The sequence below is a fragment of the Pseudorasbora parva genome, chromosome 4, assembly GCF_024679245.1.
Source record: "Pseudorasbora parva isolate DD20220531a chromosome 4, ASM2467924v1, whole genome shotgun sequence".
NCBI lineage: Eukaryota > Metazoa > Chordata > Actinopteri > Cypriniformes > Gobionidae > Pseudorasbora > Pseudorasbora parva.
Genome location: NC_090175.1, coordinates 47,053,750 through 47,068,823, shown reverse-complemented (window position 1 = coordinate 47,068,823; position 15,074 = coordinate 47,053,750). Strand labels below are relative to the sequence as shown.

The following is a 15,074-nucleotide window of genomic DNA, read 5'->3' as shown; positions in this document are numbered from 1 at the left end:
ACTTACGCGACGATAGCCAACAACATAGACATTTGAAGCAGTTTTACTCACCGCCTGCTTCCAAAACAGGACCGAACCTTTATCGTTGGGACAGCTCCGTCAAAAACACACTTCTTTGGTAACATTGTTGATTTCATGAAGTCCTGTGACAGCAGTGACCGTGGAGATCCACTTTTGCGACACGACTGAAGCGTGATGTTGTGACGCTTCCTGTCATTTCTGTGTTCAAATCGGTTCACATGCAGCGCTGCCTTCCCGGAAAGCTATGCGGGCGCGTTAAAGTCGCTTGACATCACCCAATAAAATGGAGCGCAGAGCGACAGAAGTGTTCACGGACGAGTGGATCTGCAGCTGAGAGCAGTGTTTATGGGCGTGCGTTATATAAGCAGTGTTTATCTCGCTCTGATCATGCGCGTGCACGCACACCCTTCCGGGAGAAGAGCCCGTACGGCCCATACAAGGACCTTCCGCTCTGTCGACATCAAGCAGACCCATACTCGAAAAAAAACTCTCCGAAACTTGTGAGAAACCCCCCCCCCCTTCCCTTAAGGGTTAGTTCACCCAAAAATGAAATTGATGTCATTAATGACTATCTGACTATTTGAATATATTGACATGGACAGTAAAGTGGGCATAGACATGCATATGCTCTAAAATATAAAATATCTTAAACTGTGTTCCGAAGATGAACGGAGGTCTTACGGGTGTGGAACGACATTAGGGTGATATTAATGGCATAAATTTCATTTTTGGGTGACCTAACCCTTTAATTTGTTTTAACCCTGTATGATATTCTTTGTTCTGTTGAACACAATAATTATTTGTAAGAATGTGGGTAACCAAAAAGTTGCTGGTCCCTATTGACTTCTATAGAATGAAAAAAAATGCCATGGTCAATGGGGACCAGAAACTGTTTCCCCTTTCTTTTTTAAAAACATAATTAAAAATGTGTAGTGGTTAATGCATTGTGATTATTAAAATCATCTATATATTTAAAATAAGCAACTATTACTATTAAATCATTATTAAAATGTTTAACTATATTAAAATGTGATTATACATTGACAACACATCACTCACTCGACTAATGCAATAACATGCGTGCGCAAACACACACACACACACACGTTTGTTTTTGTGAATTGTGGGGACATTCAATAAGCGTAAGGGTTTTATACAGCGCAAATCGTATTTTCTATCCCACTACACTACACCTACCCCTAAACCTGCCCATCACAGGAAACTGCAGTTTACTTTCTCAAAAATGACCTTATCCTGTATGATTTATTCTCTTGTATGATTTATTTATTCCTGTATGATTTAAAGGCAGAGCCAAAGAGATTTGCCTTTTAAAAAATGCGGAATGTCCTCATAAGTCACCCTCTCCTTGTAATATCTATGTCATACCCATGTCATTATGTACATGATATGTCAGAAACACACACACACACAAACACAGAGCTGTTTGACCGGTCAAACCCTCACAGATGATACACATCTGTTCAATCTACTCTAAAATCTACAAGGTCAGATATCAGTAAATGCTGAAGTGAGACCAAGAAAGAGACAATAATAAACATCCTGGTCAAGTATGCCACAAGTCAAATGTCTGTCCATGCAAGACTATATTAATACATTTTTGGAACAGTTAATGTAAAGCAAGACAAGCATATGTTCTGTATTTACATAAAGGCACAACAAGATAAACAGGAAGAAGAGCAAGATGACTGAAAACAAGAAAAACACTCTGTCACTCTGAATCAATTTGCCTACAGACAAATTTATGTCCAACAAATTTAAGTATGGAAAGTCCAACTATTTCCTCATTATTCGACACAAACACACCTTAGAAGAAACACAAAGTGTATGCTGTTTCAGCATTCCTCAAAATGTATTTGGGAAGTTGACATGAAATACTTTTGGAAAGTTGGCATGTCCAGCTGTACTCCATCTAAAACCATTTTAAACAGCATCATGCTTTTAATAAAAAGCAAATCACTATGCATTCAGCTTTTTATGTGCCAGATTACAGCAATGAGGTGTTTAAGAACAGCGGAAAATCTTTAGAGAAAACATTGCCAGATACACACAACCTACCCTTTCCTTTGTACATTCATATAAATTATGAACCTAAAATATATCCAATAATCTAAATTCAAAACAATCTCAGCAAATGCTAAATGCCTAAATCGATGAATCAAACCTTTCCATTTGTAAGCTTTATTAATGTAATAAGCCTAGATGACCTCAGAAATGCAGTTACCTAAAGAATAGCCTTATCTCGGACAAAAAAAAACACTGAGCCCCCCTATCTAAGAAAACTGTGCATGACCTGTTACTTGCTCTAACAAAACAAGTAGTGAAGAACATCTAATCAACTAACACACTCAAAGAAAAGAGAAAGCTACTGACGCAAATGTGAACAAAAAAAAAGCCTTTTAAAGAAGTGGTGGTTCACAATCTTTTTAACTCAAAGACCACAATTGTCCAAGACCATATAAAGCCCCCATTCTTGTGTATGCTAATATAGTTTCTTAGGTAATGATGGCAATACTGTTTGTTTTCCATCCTTTTATTAACAGAAACTAGGAGAGTCAGGTGATTACACTAATTAATTGTAATTAACATTCTGATTTTAGAACTGTACAGTATGTTCGCCAGAAATAACAACAACAGTTATTCTTGGGACAAATTAAAATGATACATATGATTTCAGTTTACATGTTAAGTGGCTACGAAAGCAAGTAAGATATTTTTAATCTTGCAACCCCCTTAGAAGTTTGCTGAAGCCTCCTAATTCACTTGGGATCCACTGATTTAATACTGAGCATTTCAAATAAATAACAGAAATATTGAGTAGATTATCTGAAAGATGATTTTGCTGTAAAAAAAAAAACACTATCGATGTTTCATAGGCCTGTAACTAACGAATATTTTTTTCAATTAGTCGATTAATCTCTACAGATTATTTTTACACTAGTTAACCTACCTTTGGTTAACCTACCAATAAATAATAACCATAACCTCTACCATTAATCCTTTAATGTTTTATTATTTTTTTAAATTCTGTAAAATACATACGTTTAGTCAATTACTCTACACTGTATTTAGAAAAAAAGTTATCTGGTTGCCTGGATACATTAAAATTTTGAGTTCATTGAAATTAAATTTAATACAATGAAAATTAGAGTTAATACAATGAAAAATTGTTTAAATTCAATAACATTCATTAAAAGATTATTTAAAGATTTTGTAAGCATATTGGGTAATTTTGTGTGTTTTATTTCTGATGACGCAGTACAATTTTCATGATTTATAAAATTATTTATGTGGTTCAGATACAATAATATTTTGAGTTTCTATTTATTAAATAAGTGTCCTTCATTGTATCAACTCAAATTTTTAATTTCAATAAACTCAACATTTTAAAGGTGCACTATGCAGCTTTCGTCCACTGGAGGGCGCCTATTCAAAACAAATCGTAGTTTGATGACGCAAAGTGTGAGCGCAGCATCTTGGGAGATGTGGTCTTCTCATCACAGCCGGTGGAAAATAGGACTCGGGCAGAAATCACGTTCATGGATGCAGTTATTAACGTTACTGTAGTCTAAAGCAGAGCAGGACTGAGTGTTATGGACCTGAGCACAGCTGCTGGAGCGATTGTTAAACAAATACCCGCCTCGCGAATACCGGGACTTTTATTATGACGGGACGGGACACATTCGCCGGGCGCCTGCACAGATGCGCTCTTCCGGTTATGATTTTGAGGTAATGTAGCTCTGTTTATCATATTAGACACATTTAAGTGTGTTCAAAACAATATTATGACGTTACTCCATGCGTTCACTTGTTCACACTGCTAAGAGTAAAGCGCTCCTGCGAAATAAAAGCCGAAACCGAGGGTTAAAATAGCAATTTTCTCACAATTTACAAATAGTTGGAAACTTCTGGGATATTGTAGGTACTCAACTGAACAAAATATATAACACCGGCCTAGTGGTTTTTGGATATTTTCCTGCAAAAATACTACATAGTTCACCTTTAAGGCAACCAGATTACTTACTTTTTTAAGTTAAACCAACAAAAAACAACATTTTTTTACAGTGTATCAATTATTTTATTGCTTCGCCGATTAATCTATAGATTTTTTTGGGGCATGAATGATAATGAGCCTCAGCTGAAAACATATTTACACTGAATAGTTTCCTAACAAATATATAGTGTGCTATGTGCTGTTCACCATGTAGAAATTAGTAAATGTGTTATAAACTGACCAATTTCAGCCACAACTTCAGCAATGCGGGGGCGGGCTTTAGATTCTAGAGAGCGTTTGATTGGACAGAAGATTTGATGAGAAGGTGAAGTCTGCGATGATGTCATCAAAATCTGTAATTCATTTTAACGGAAGTGAGTGACAGTAAGTTTTGAATGCTTATATCTCCTAAATGTGAATTTTGTCATTGTTTTGGAACACACCAGCTTATTCATAACTTTAAGGCTGACAAAACTAAAAACAAAACAACTTGAATTTTGATTTCAGTGGGCCTTTAACCGTGAACACACAAGACATTCATAACAGAGCGATGAATTGACGAGTCACCATGGAAACGGACACTAAGAAAAAGTCTTCTTTTGTTTAATGGCGATAACCTACTTGGTGCACATCGCCACCTATGTGGTGGTTGTGCAATAATTTTTTCAATCTCTTCATTTAGAAATTCTTTATTCACTGAGAATAAGGTTTATATAGTTTGTTTGATGCTAATTAATTGAATTCAGATCCATGTGTAAGATGACAATATAATAAATATATTTGACTTTTAATTGAATAACATTTAAACATTACCTTGTTATAATAGTGCTTTAAAGTTCATATATAATATAATAGAGTATATTATAACTTCAACTATATAACACACAAACACACACACACACACATATATATATATATATATATATATATATATATATATATATATATATATATATATATATATATATAATCTAATTAATTAGAGGCTTTGTAATTAATGAATCAAAATTAATCGCAGTTTAATTGCATATAAATATTTGCCCTGAGAACAGTGAGAAGTAATTTTCCACATGTATTTTTAGTATACCATTGAATAATGACTGAATACATAAGCTTAATCAACAAAATATTGTTTATTTATTTCAGTCCAGCAGACCAGCGCAATGTTTGCCATTAAGTGTAGCAAAAGCATATTTGTGATATTTGAGGCTCGATGTGCTGCGGTGATACGCAAATTCCTTGTTGTATAGCTTGCACACAACCATGCTCTTGTCGACGCTTCCATCCTTTTGCTTTTTAAAACAAAATTTCCCATCCACGGGGCCAAGCAAAGCGGTCTCATCAGCTTCTTCGTTCATGTTCACTATGGTTTGTTGTTGTCGTGACTCGTGAACGCTAGTTGGTGTTCCAGTATAATCGGTTCGTCGAAACTCATTCATTAAAAAACGTTCCACGGTGCAAAAATAAGTGTGGTTAAAATTATGTTATTTAATTTTTTTGCATAATTAATCTTAATTAACGTTAAAGTCCCGTAATTAATTAATCTTAATTAACGCGTTAAAGTCCCGGCCCTAATATATATATATATACACACACACACACACACACACACACACACACACACACACACACACACACACACACATATATATTCAGCTCTGCAGCACATTTTTTTGAGAATTAGGCATATCTGAATTTAAAAGAGCGCCCAACCCACATAACGTTACATTGGAGTAAATTGATAAAAATAGTCTCATTTTACAGAAAACACTGTAATATAAATTGTGTTAACACTGTGTTAAAGTTTAACACAGTGGTGGAATATTGCATAAATTCTAATGTATCTATTCCCAATTTTGTCATCTCAGTGCATGCACTTAATAGCTCTAACGTGCGGTGACATTTTGATAGTACTTAGCTTAAGTAAGCTTAAGCTAAGCCCAGCTCATTCATTAAGTCCCAAACAGAGATCAAGTTAGAAGCGACCAAACACCGCCACCTTCTCGGCCCAGTAAAAAGTCACGTCTGAAAAATCCTCCCTCAAATCTGCCCCGCCCCCTCTCATTTCCGTCAATAGGGGGAGATGATTTTTCAGGTGTGACTTTTTACCGCGCCGATTCCTTAAGTGCTATTCCACCATAAACCATACATTTGGATGCAAGTCACAATACAGAAGTCACATATCTTTCGCTACTAAAAATTGACATAACATTAAGATATATATTATTAGTTCCTTGTTTAAAGTCATAGTTAGCTAACATAGTCTCATGCTTTCTATTTTTACCAACATTGTGTCTTCCAAGTTCCAAATGATGATTTTGTTTTCTTGGGGGCAGCACCTAAGCCAAGTTTTATGCACACCATATAAAGTTGCGATGAAATGGAAATAATGAGAGAACATTACTCCCATACTGTGATGTACATTTGAGTGTAACGGATTCTTGAAAAAGAAAAGAAAATTTAGGGCAGGGACTTAGCTCTAGTCTATGCTTTAGTTGTTGATTGGATTTTTAGAAGTGGGCATTGCATTTAAAAGCAGAGGCACATCATTTTTTTAATTCATGTGCCCTTGTCATCTTTGATAAAAATAACTTCCCCTCCCTCCTGCAGTAACTTCTCTTCTCTTCTCTTCTACCATGTCGATGATGTGTTTACTAGCATGAGAACGAAACAACCTGTAACTCACATGACATCGCAACCATCCAATCAATTTCTTAAAGACAAAACCTGTCCTACATTTACTACTTGTTCAAGAAGCCGTTTCACTCAGATATAAGATATATTTTAAAATGCGCCACTACCATTGAAAACAACTGAATACGCCCGCCAGCCGCGTGAAAAAAAACAACTTGGTGGACATACAGCCTTAGATCTATAAAAAAATCTATGATTAATTTCATGCCACCCTTAAAAGTAATACTGTCATCTGAGGTAATTTATAAAATACGCCCAATGGAAACATTTTACGCTCACATGAGGCGGTTTATTAGGCAATTTGAAAAAGGAATATTTCTAAAAAATACAATGAAAACAAATGTTTTTCCACATTTACATTTTACAGGTCTCCTGGTGTTGGTGCGTTACGTTTGGACAAAAGATGAGACCGAGTTCTTTATTAAACTCAAAGACAAAAGAATTACGAAAATACTGAATTCTAAACAAAGAAATGCCACAATTCAAGAACTCAAAGCAGATAAGATCCAGTAACTTGGGCCCCTCCCAAGTATAAGGGACTTTCCTCACCCAAGGTGGTGATTAGTTCACCCAAAAATTAAAATTAGCCCATGATTTACATGATTTATATGACATTCTGCTTTCAGACAAACACAGTCAGAGTTATATAAAAACATGCTCTGATTTTGAAGACCATGAGTGCATCTATCCATCATATAACTGCTCTACACAGCTCAGAGGGGTTAATAAAGGCCTTCTGAAGCGAAGCGATGTGTTTGGGTGAGGAAAATATCCATATTTTAAATTTTATAACACCTTACGTAGTTCAAAATGCTTACGCTACATCTGACGACACTTGACATCACTTACGGTCATCAGACGTAGCATAAGCATTTTTTCTGTAAATTGAATACGTGGATATTTTACTTACACAAACCCATTACTTTGTTTCAGAATGGCTTGAGGGTGAGTAAATCATTGGCTAATTTTCATTTTTGGGTGAACTAATGCTGCGCTCCAGGCAGGTTTTTGTTACGACTTCAAACCATGACACAGGACTTTGTAGCGGTCCAGGCAAAGTCACGCCAAACTGGCTGAGCGTAAGGAATTGTGGTAGCTAGTTGTAAACAAAGCTCTTTTACAATCATTTCTATCGGTAAAGGTGCTTACTTCTTGCTTATTTGAGAGAAACTGAGGAGAAAAAAGTGGCGCATAAGGCAAGAGAAGCTGTTATACCCTTTATTTTACATTATTTGTAAAATACTTTATTTGTTGGCACAAGTATATTCAATAATGGTAATTTTCAACATATTTGAAATATTTTACCATGAGTGCCACTAAAACGTACTTTTACTCTATGATAATTTCTCATATGGACTATTGTTTAACTACTTGGTCTCTTGCTTGTCCCACAACACTTAAAACTATCGAAAATCTAATAAGTTTAAAAATAATTGTTAAAAAAATATTTCTACTCATCACTGTCATATCTTGAAAAAGCGTAGATTATTGGATCTTTACAACATGATTAACCCTAAAAGAGCTTGTCTGATCTAAAGGTCGTACACTTCCTCGCACCACCATTGAATGAGTTTATTAAATATAAAGATAGTTCAAAAAGGATCACGCAAGCTACTACTAGAGGTGACCTGGTAATGCCCCACAGACGCACGGTGGGAATCTGTGGAATAGTCTTCCGTTAGCACTGAGGGAAAGCTCTACGATTCTTTTAAAGCTCAGATGAAGAATTGACAGATGAAGAATTGACCCTTTTATAGTAGTAATCTACATTTCCATTTAAACTTTTTATTGAGACATAACTGCATGTATGGATTGATTGTGTGTGTGTGTGTGTGTGTGTGTGTGTGTGTGTGTGTGTGTGTGTGTGTGTGTGTGTGTGTGTGTGTGTGTGTGTGTGTGTGTGTGTGTGTGTGTGTGTGTGTGTGTGTGTGTGTGTGTGTGTGTGTGTGTGTGTGTGTGTGTGTGTGTGTGTGTGTGGGCTGGTAATCCCTACGTTATGGGGACAAAATGTCCCCACAAAGATGGCAATATCCGAAATCCTTGTCTTTGTGGGGACATTTTTTGGTCCCCATGTGGAAAACATCTTATAAATCACACAGAAGGAGTTTTTTTTAGAAAGTAAAAATGCAGAATGTTTCCTGTGATGGGTAGGTTTAGGGGCAGGGGCAGTGTAGGCGGATAGAAAATACGGGTCGTGCAGTATAAAATCCATTACGCCTATGGAAAGTCCCCATAAAACATGGAAACACTACGTGCGCGTGTGTGTGTGTGTCTAAATAGAACGCAGAGGTGGATGAGAAGTATTTTTACTTTCAAAGTAAATGTACTTTACAAATGTTCTTTGGAAAACTTTTACTTCACTACGTACATTCCAAAGCATAATATTATACCTTTTACTGAACTACATTTCATAAATTTTGTTTTACTTTTAATACTTAACTAGTATTAAACACTATAACTAGTGTGTGTGTGTGTGTGTGTGTGTGTGTGTGTGTGTGTGTGTGTGTGTGTGTGTGTGTGTGTGTGTGTGTGTGTGTAAATTGTATATTATTAGAATTGTGGTTGATCTGACTATGCATTATTGTGATTGTGCAATAATTAGGATTTGTACTATAATAATAACTTATGAGTGTAATGTAACAAGTGGATTGTGTAATATTGTGAATTGTGCAATGTGACTATGTTTATGAATGCGTGCAGTTTGAGTATGTGCAATAATGTTTGATGATGTAGTGATCCTCTGTGACCCCAGCCCCAGGGACAACGGATGGAAATTTGCCTTTAGCTACAATCCGGAGCGTTTTCATTCATATATAATCATGTCTGTTCATTAACACACACTGTCCCTATTAAATAAATAAAAAAATGTTTTAAAAAAAATTAAATACCATGTGCGACTTCCATAAACAGCATCCATAGAGGCTGCCATTGTTGTTTCGCGGGCTATGTGACGTCAGAGCTTGTAACTGGCAGTACATCGATTTCACGGGTGGGAACTTGATGGGTTTGACGGTTTCAGTGCATTTTTAACGGGTAGAAGGTTGGAAAAATACGGGTTACGGGTTGCCTGGAACGCGGTATAACACTTTAATATTTTGGATAACACGCCTATGTCTCCGTTGATTAAAAATAATGGCTAGTGCAATTACTGGGATATATGTAAACCTACCAACTTCCTTTGCCGTAAATTTTGGAATGACATTGCGAGAGAAAAAATTACGGTTTAGTCACATAATACGATTCATGAAAACGGTGTGTTTCGCAATAGTTGTTATCGGCATTTAGAAAATATCACAATTTTTTTTCCGCAAATCTGTAATGGAAACAAGGCTACTGAAGTGACACCTGACACTGGATATGGCGAATAGTCGACCAAATTTTATTCATACTACAGTAGCCTAGCGATAGAACACTTTTATTTTATTACTTACTCAAAATAAGTACGTACTCCCTAGAGTATGCGATTTTGGACGCAGCCACTCAGTTTGCCAGTGATTATTTATTAAAAAAACACACATTTGACCGCTCAATGATGCGCTTGACCAATCAGAATCGAGACGTCCAGTAATACCCAATTCATCACCGATAAGACCAGGTCACGCTAGGAGCAAGCCGACCTCACTCATATCACAGTGTACTCATTGTGTGCGCAGATAGAGGGGCAACCTTGCGGCCTACAACTGCAGTTCAACCTCCCTCTCAGGTGAAGAGACAGGGATGGGTGTACACTGCGGTCTCTGCGTTATGAATCCAGGGAAAAATACATAGTTACCTCCATTAGGGGTCTGACAGAGGAGACTGAGCATAGGAAGTGCGTACTAGCATACTAAATGAGATGCTATTTAAGAGAGAGCGCTCATTCAAGACTGTATACAGATGTGGCGAATGTAGTTAGATTCAATAAGACGCTGGAGATTCACCCTCGTCCATGATAAAGTTAATACGGTATTCATTAGCGATAATTGATTGCGCCATTGCCCGTATCTTACCTTCCCTCGCCTTCAGCAGGACGGTGTTGGCCACGATATTCTCAATCTCCATTGTCAGAAAAAAGATCCCGTGCAGTCCCGATACATTTCACTTAGGAGAAAAAAGACGAGGACTGTCGCGCTGTTGGTGGTGGTGAGGATGAGGATGATGATCGGTGGTGAGGATGGTTATGATCGGCGTGAATTTGGCGTTGGCACATTGCAGGTTAATTGTATTTCTCCATATCTCGCTGTTGAACCCCCCACCTTTCCGCTCGCCGTGGACATGTACGCTCTCTCTCTCTCTCTCTCTCTCTCTCTCTCTCTCTCTCTCTCTCTCTCTCTCTCTCTCTCTCCTTGTTAGCATTCAGTGCTCAGCAAGTCCTTCCTGTCTCGAGTACTCGCTTACACCGTCAGCTCTGGAGGAGGAGGGATCATCTTACAACCAGAATGCAACCCGGAGTCTCGCTCTCTATCTGATTGTCAGCATTTATAATATTTGCGAAGTCGAGCCTATGCTATAGGCTACATAAAATATTACGTTTAGGTTTCCCACTCACATAGGCTACTCAGGTTTATTGTCCACTACATTTACCCAGGAAATTATTTATAATGATTAAAAAGTTCATAATCGCAGTACTGACACTTCCAGATAACTAGGCCTACAGATTTTTATTTAAGTATTTGACAGATTTTTATTTATTTAAATATTTGTTTGGAAACTGGGCAACTATGGATTTTTACTGATGATATTAAAAATAATTATGTTCTACTATTTAATTGCTACACTAAAGTGTAACATGCTTTACAATAATCTATGAAAGAATCGAATAGTCACTAATGAGTAACGATCTTTATATATTAGGCTATTTGTTTCATTCAATGTTACGCAGCCTATACTATGGTATATTTTTAAGGTAAAAAAACTTTAATTCTTCAATAAAGGGAAATATGTCCACTAGGGGGCCTCAGCAAACGATGTGCAACATGTAAATCATCATTACAGCAAGTTCTAAAGGAAATAATAATCAGTGTTGAGTGTAATGAATGACTAATTAGTTTTTAATATATATATATATATATATATATATATATATATATATATATATATATATATATATATATATATATATATATATATACTTTTCCCTTCTTCTTAAAAAAAACTAAAGATTATTTCCCTGTAATTTAAGTTAGTCTACTTCTGATTAATTGCATTAACACCAAAATGTAATGTAATTTTAGTGTATTTAACACAAAAATGTAATGTCTAATGATAATGTTTTTAATGTTCCCTTCTCCCTTTAAAAACTTTGGTCATTTAAAGAATGCAATTTTGTTTTGAATTATTTTGAAGAATTTTCAGTTTCATGTCTATCCTTGTTTTGGTCAACTCGAGGTTAAAATGGGCTTTAGAAAATAATTGGTAATACTAATAAGTGCAATTTTGTTTAGATATAATAATTATTACAGTAATCTAATTACAAATTTAAAAAATTAAAATCAAGCAGTTTACTACTGACCCCGCTCATCCTCTACATTTTTCCAAATACTACCTTCTGGTTTTCTGCTATAGAGCTCCTCAAAAGAGTTTTGGCAGTGGTAGGCCTATACGTTTTTTGTACTATTTTTTTTGTTTTTGTGATGTGTGTAACTTGTATTGTATATGTAAATATTTTTAACCAGACACATTTCTATCACTAGTTGATAGATAATAAAGTTTTTTGAATTTGATTTTGAATCATAAACAAATGTTTGTAATTTGAATTTCAAACAATCTATGAAAATGTCTCTGAGGGCAGTTCATTTTCATTATCATGTGAAAAGTATTTCATTATTTGCAGAGGATATGATTCACATATCTGTTATACATATTTTGCACCTAATTGCTCAATATCAAAATTTTGAAGTTGAGCGAGTTATTAAAAAAGCACTTAAAAACACAAAATCTGCACTGTACATTTAAATAGATCAGCATTGTGAACTTTAACTATAGCTCATGAGTTTTATTTAATGATTGACATGATCTTTAAGGGATTTTAGGGTGAGATCTGATAACGGCTGTGATTTGCTGACTCATGGAGGTGATTAGGATGACCTTAATGCAGAACAGTGAGGTGGTCGCAAGGCCTTGGTTATCCACTGCCCTTGGGGATATTTCAGCCTGCTTCACTCTTACACAAGGACACACAGATACAGCCTGTCTAGACCGCGCACTCAGCTGTCTGATATATTAATTAACTGGCTAAGACACTGTCTCTAAATAAGCTTCCATAATAACCAATACTCAATAGACCCCCAAGGGAACCTATCTTTGCACTTTTACAGCATGGTATATTGTAGAAGGCAAAGCTCTTCAAACTCAAGCTCTTTGAAGGTGTCATGAACTGGCTTTTAAAAAAATTATACTGTTGTCTGAGGTCAATGTTCGTGTGGTTAAGCACAATAAGTAATAGTCTATTTTCTACACTGGTTTTGAAGCTGTCTTCTTAACGCTAGCCCCACAGCTAGGATTGGATAAGATTTGCATATTTAAGGAGCTTCAGCTCCCCTTCTCAGTTCAGTTCACATGAGGGAGGGACTGATTTGAAAGCGGCAACCGGGATTCTCTCACAGGGCTCGTAAAAGTCTTATAACAAACAAACACAATGATTTATTTCTCATCCACTCGCGATTGATTGGAATATTATTTATGTATATGGCCCGCACAATCTGTTAATATAAGCGTGAACACACACACGTTTGTTTTTGTGACATATAGGGACATTCCACAGGCGTAATGGTTTTTATACTGTACAAACCGTATTTTCTATCCCCCTACACTGCCCCTGCCCCTAAACCTACCCATCACAGGAAACATTCTGCATTTTTACTTTCTAAAAAAAATTCATCCTGTATGATTTATAAGCATTTTGAAAAGTGGGGACATGGCCAATGTCCTCATATTTTACCCTCTCCTTGTATACCTATGTAATACCCATTTCATTATACACATTTGGGTCCTCATATGTCAAAAAACATGATGCCAACGCGATCTTTTTCTGGGCCTGGTGTCTGTAAAAGCTTTTCTTTGACTAAAAAGGAAGGTTCCAGCTCTGAAATTTACAGGAATCTTATATCACCATGACCTTATATATATCAAAAGCTCAAGGGAAAGTTAATTTCTCAATTCACCACCCCTTTAATTCAAAGTAAATTTGTAATCCATGTGTTATATAAATTCCATTCACATCACTGATGAAGGTGTTTTTGTTTATTTTTTATTTTTTTTAATAAGCCACTGAAGTGTCTTGGAATTGACAATCAAAAGATATGTATAAATGATAATTGCAGTCTTTTTATTCAGTATCTGTGTTTTGTTAGTATATACTTCTATTTATTTATTTTTCCCGGCTGTTTCCTTCAGGGGTCACCACAGCAAATCATCTGCCTCCATCTATTCCTATCCTCTGTATCCTCTTCTCTCAGTCCGACAACCTTCATGTCCTCCTTCACTACATCCATAAACCTCCTCTTTGGTCTTCCTCTTGACCTCCTGTCTGGCAGCTCTAACCTCAGCATCCTTTTACCAATATATTCACTCTCCCTCCTCTGAACATGTCCAAACCATCTCAACCTGGCCTCTCTAACTTTGTCTCCAAAACATCTCACATGTGCTGTCCCTCTGATGTACTCATTCCTGATCCTATCCATCCTCGTCACTCCCAAAGAGAACCTCAACATCTTTAGCTCTGCTACCTCTAGCTCTCCCTCCCGTCTTTTCCTCAGTGCAAATGTCTCTAAACCATACAACATCGCTGGACTCACTACTGTACACCTTTCCTTTCATTCTTGCTGGTACAATTTTATCACACAACAGACCTGACACTTTTCTCCACCCATCTTCATCTCTTTTCCACACTCCCCATTGCTCTGGACTGTTGACCCTAAGTACTTAAAGTGCTTTGTTTAGTATAAGGCAAATTTTCTTATGGCAGCACTTTGCAATAAAAAAAATTGACAATAATAATTAATTCTGTATTTTGAAAACCATGAAATAGAAGAGAATCAGATATTTTCCTGCACTACTAAATTCCTGGACTACTTAAGTAAACTTTTTTTTTTATGGCGAATCAACCATATAGGATACTATTCAGTTTATTTCAGATTTGGGTCTCAGAATTCGGTGACTTTTATTTTGAAATTGAAGCCTTGCTTTTGTCATACGGGTGTGGTAGCCTACATACAGACAACTGCATCTCTACAGTGGCAGTGACAGTTAAATTGTGATTAATTAAATACTCACATGCTGTTACGAGGACAGTCCAGTGCGTGATAAAGCAGTGATAAAACATCTTTCCTTTCCATTCTTTCCTTGCGGAATTACCCCGCATAGATGT

The 15,074-nt window shown here is 36.3% G+C and overlaps 1 protein-coding gene across 2 annotated transcripts in view; it reads right to left on the bottom strand.

Annotated features, from left to right (window-relative positions):
* grk4 (G protein-coupled receptor kinase 4) overlaps positions 1–11,107 on the bottom strand; it is a 53,847-nt gene extending 42,740 nt beyond the window's left edge. The window contains exon 1 of one of the 2 annotated variants that reach the window (XM_067442025.1): positions 10,717–11,107. In XM_067442025.1, coding sequence (XP_067298126.1) covers positions 10,717–10,768 — 52 coding nt within the window. In that variant the 5' untranslated portion in view covers positions 10,769–11,107. The remainder of the gene's footprint in view (positions 1–10,716) is intronic. The other variant, XM_067442024.1, reaches the window with a different exon arrangement.
* Positions 11,108–15,074: the final 3,967 nt, after the last annotated feature.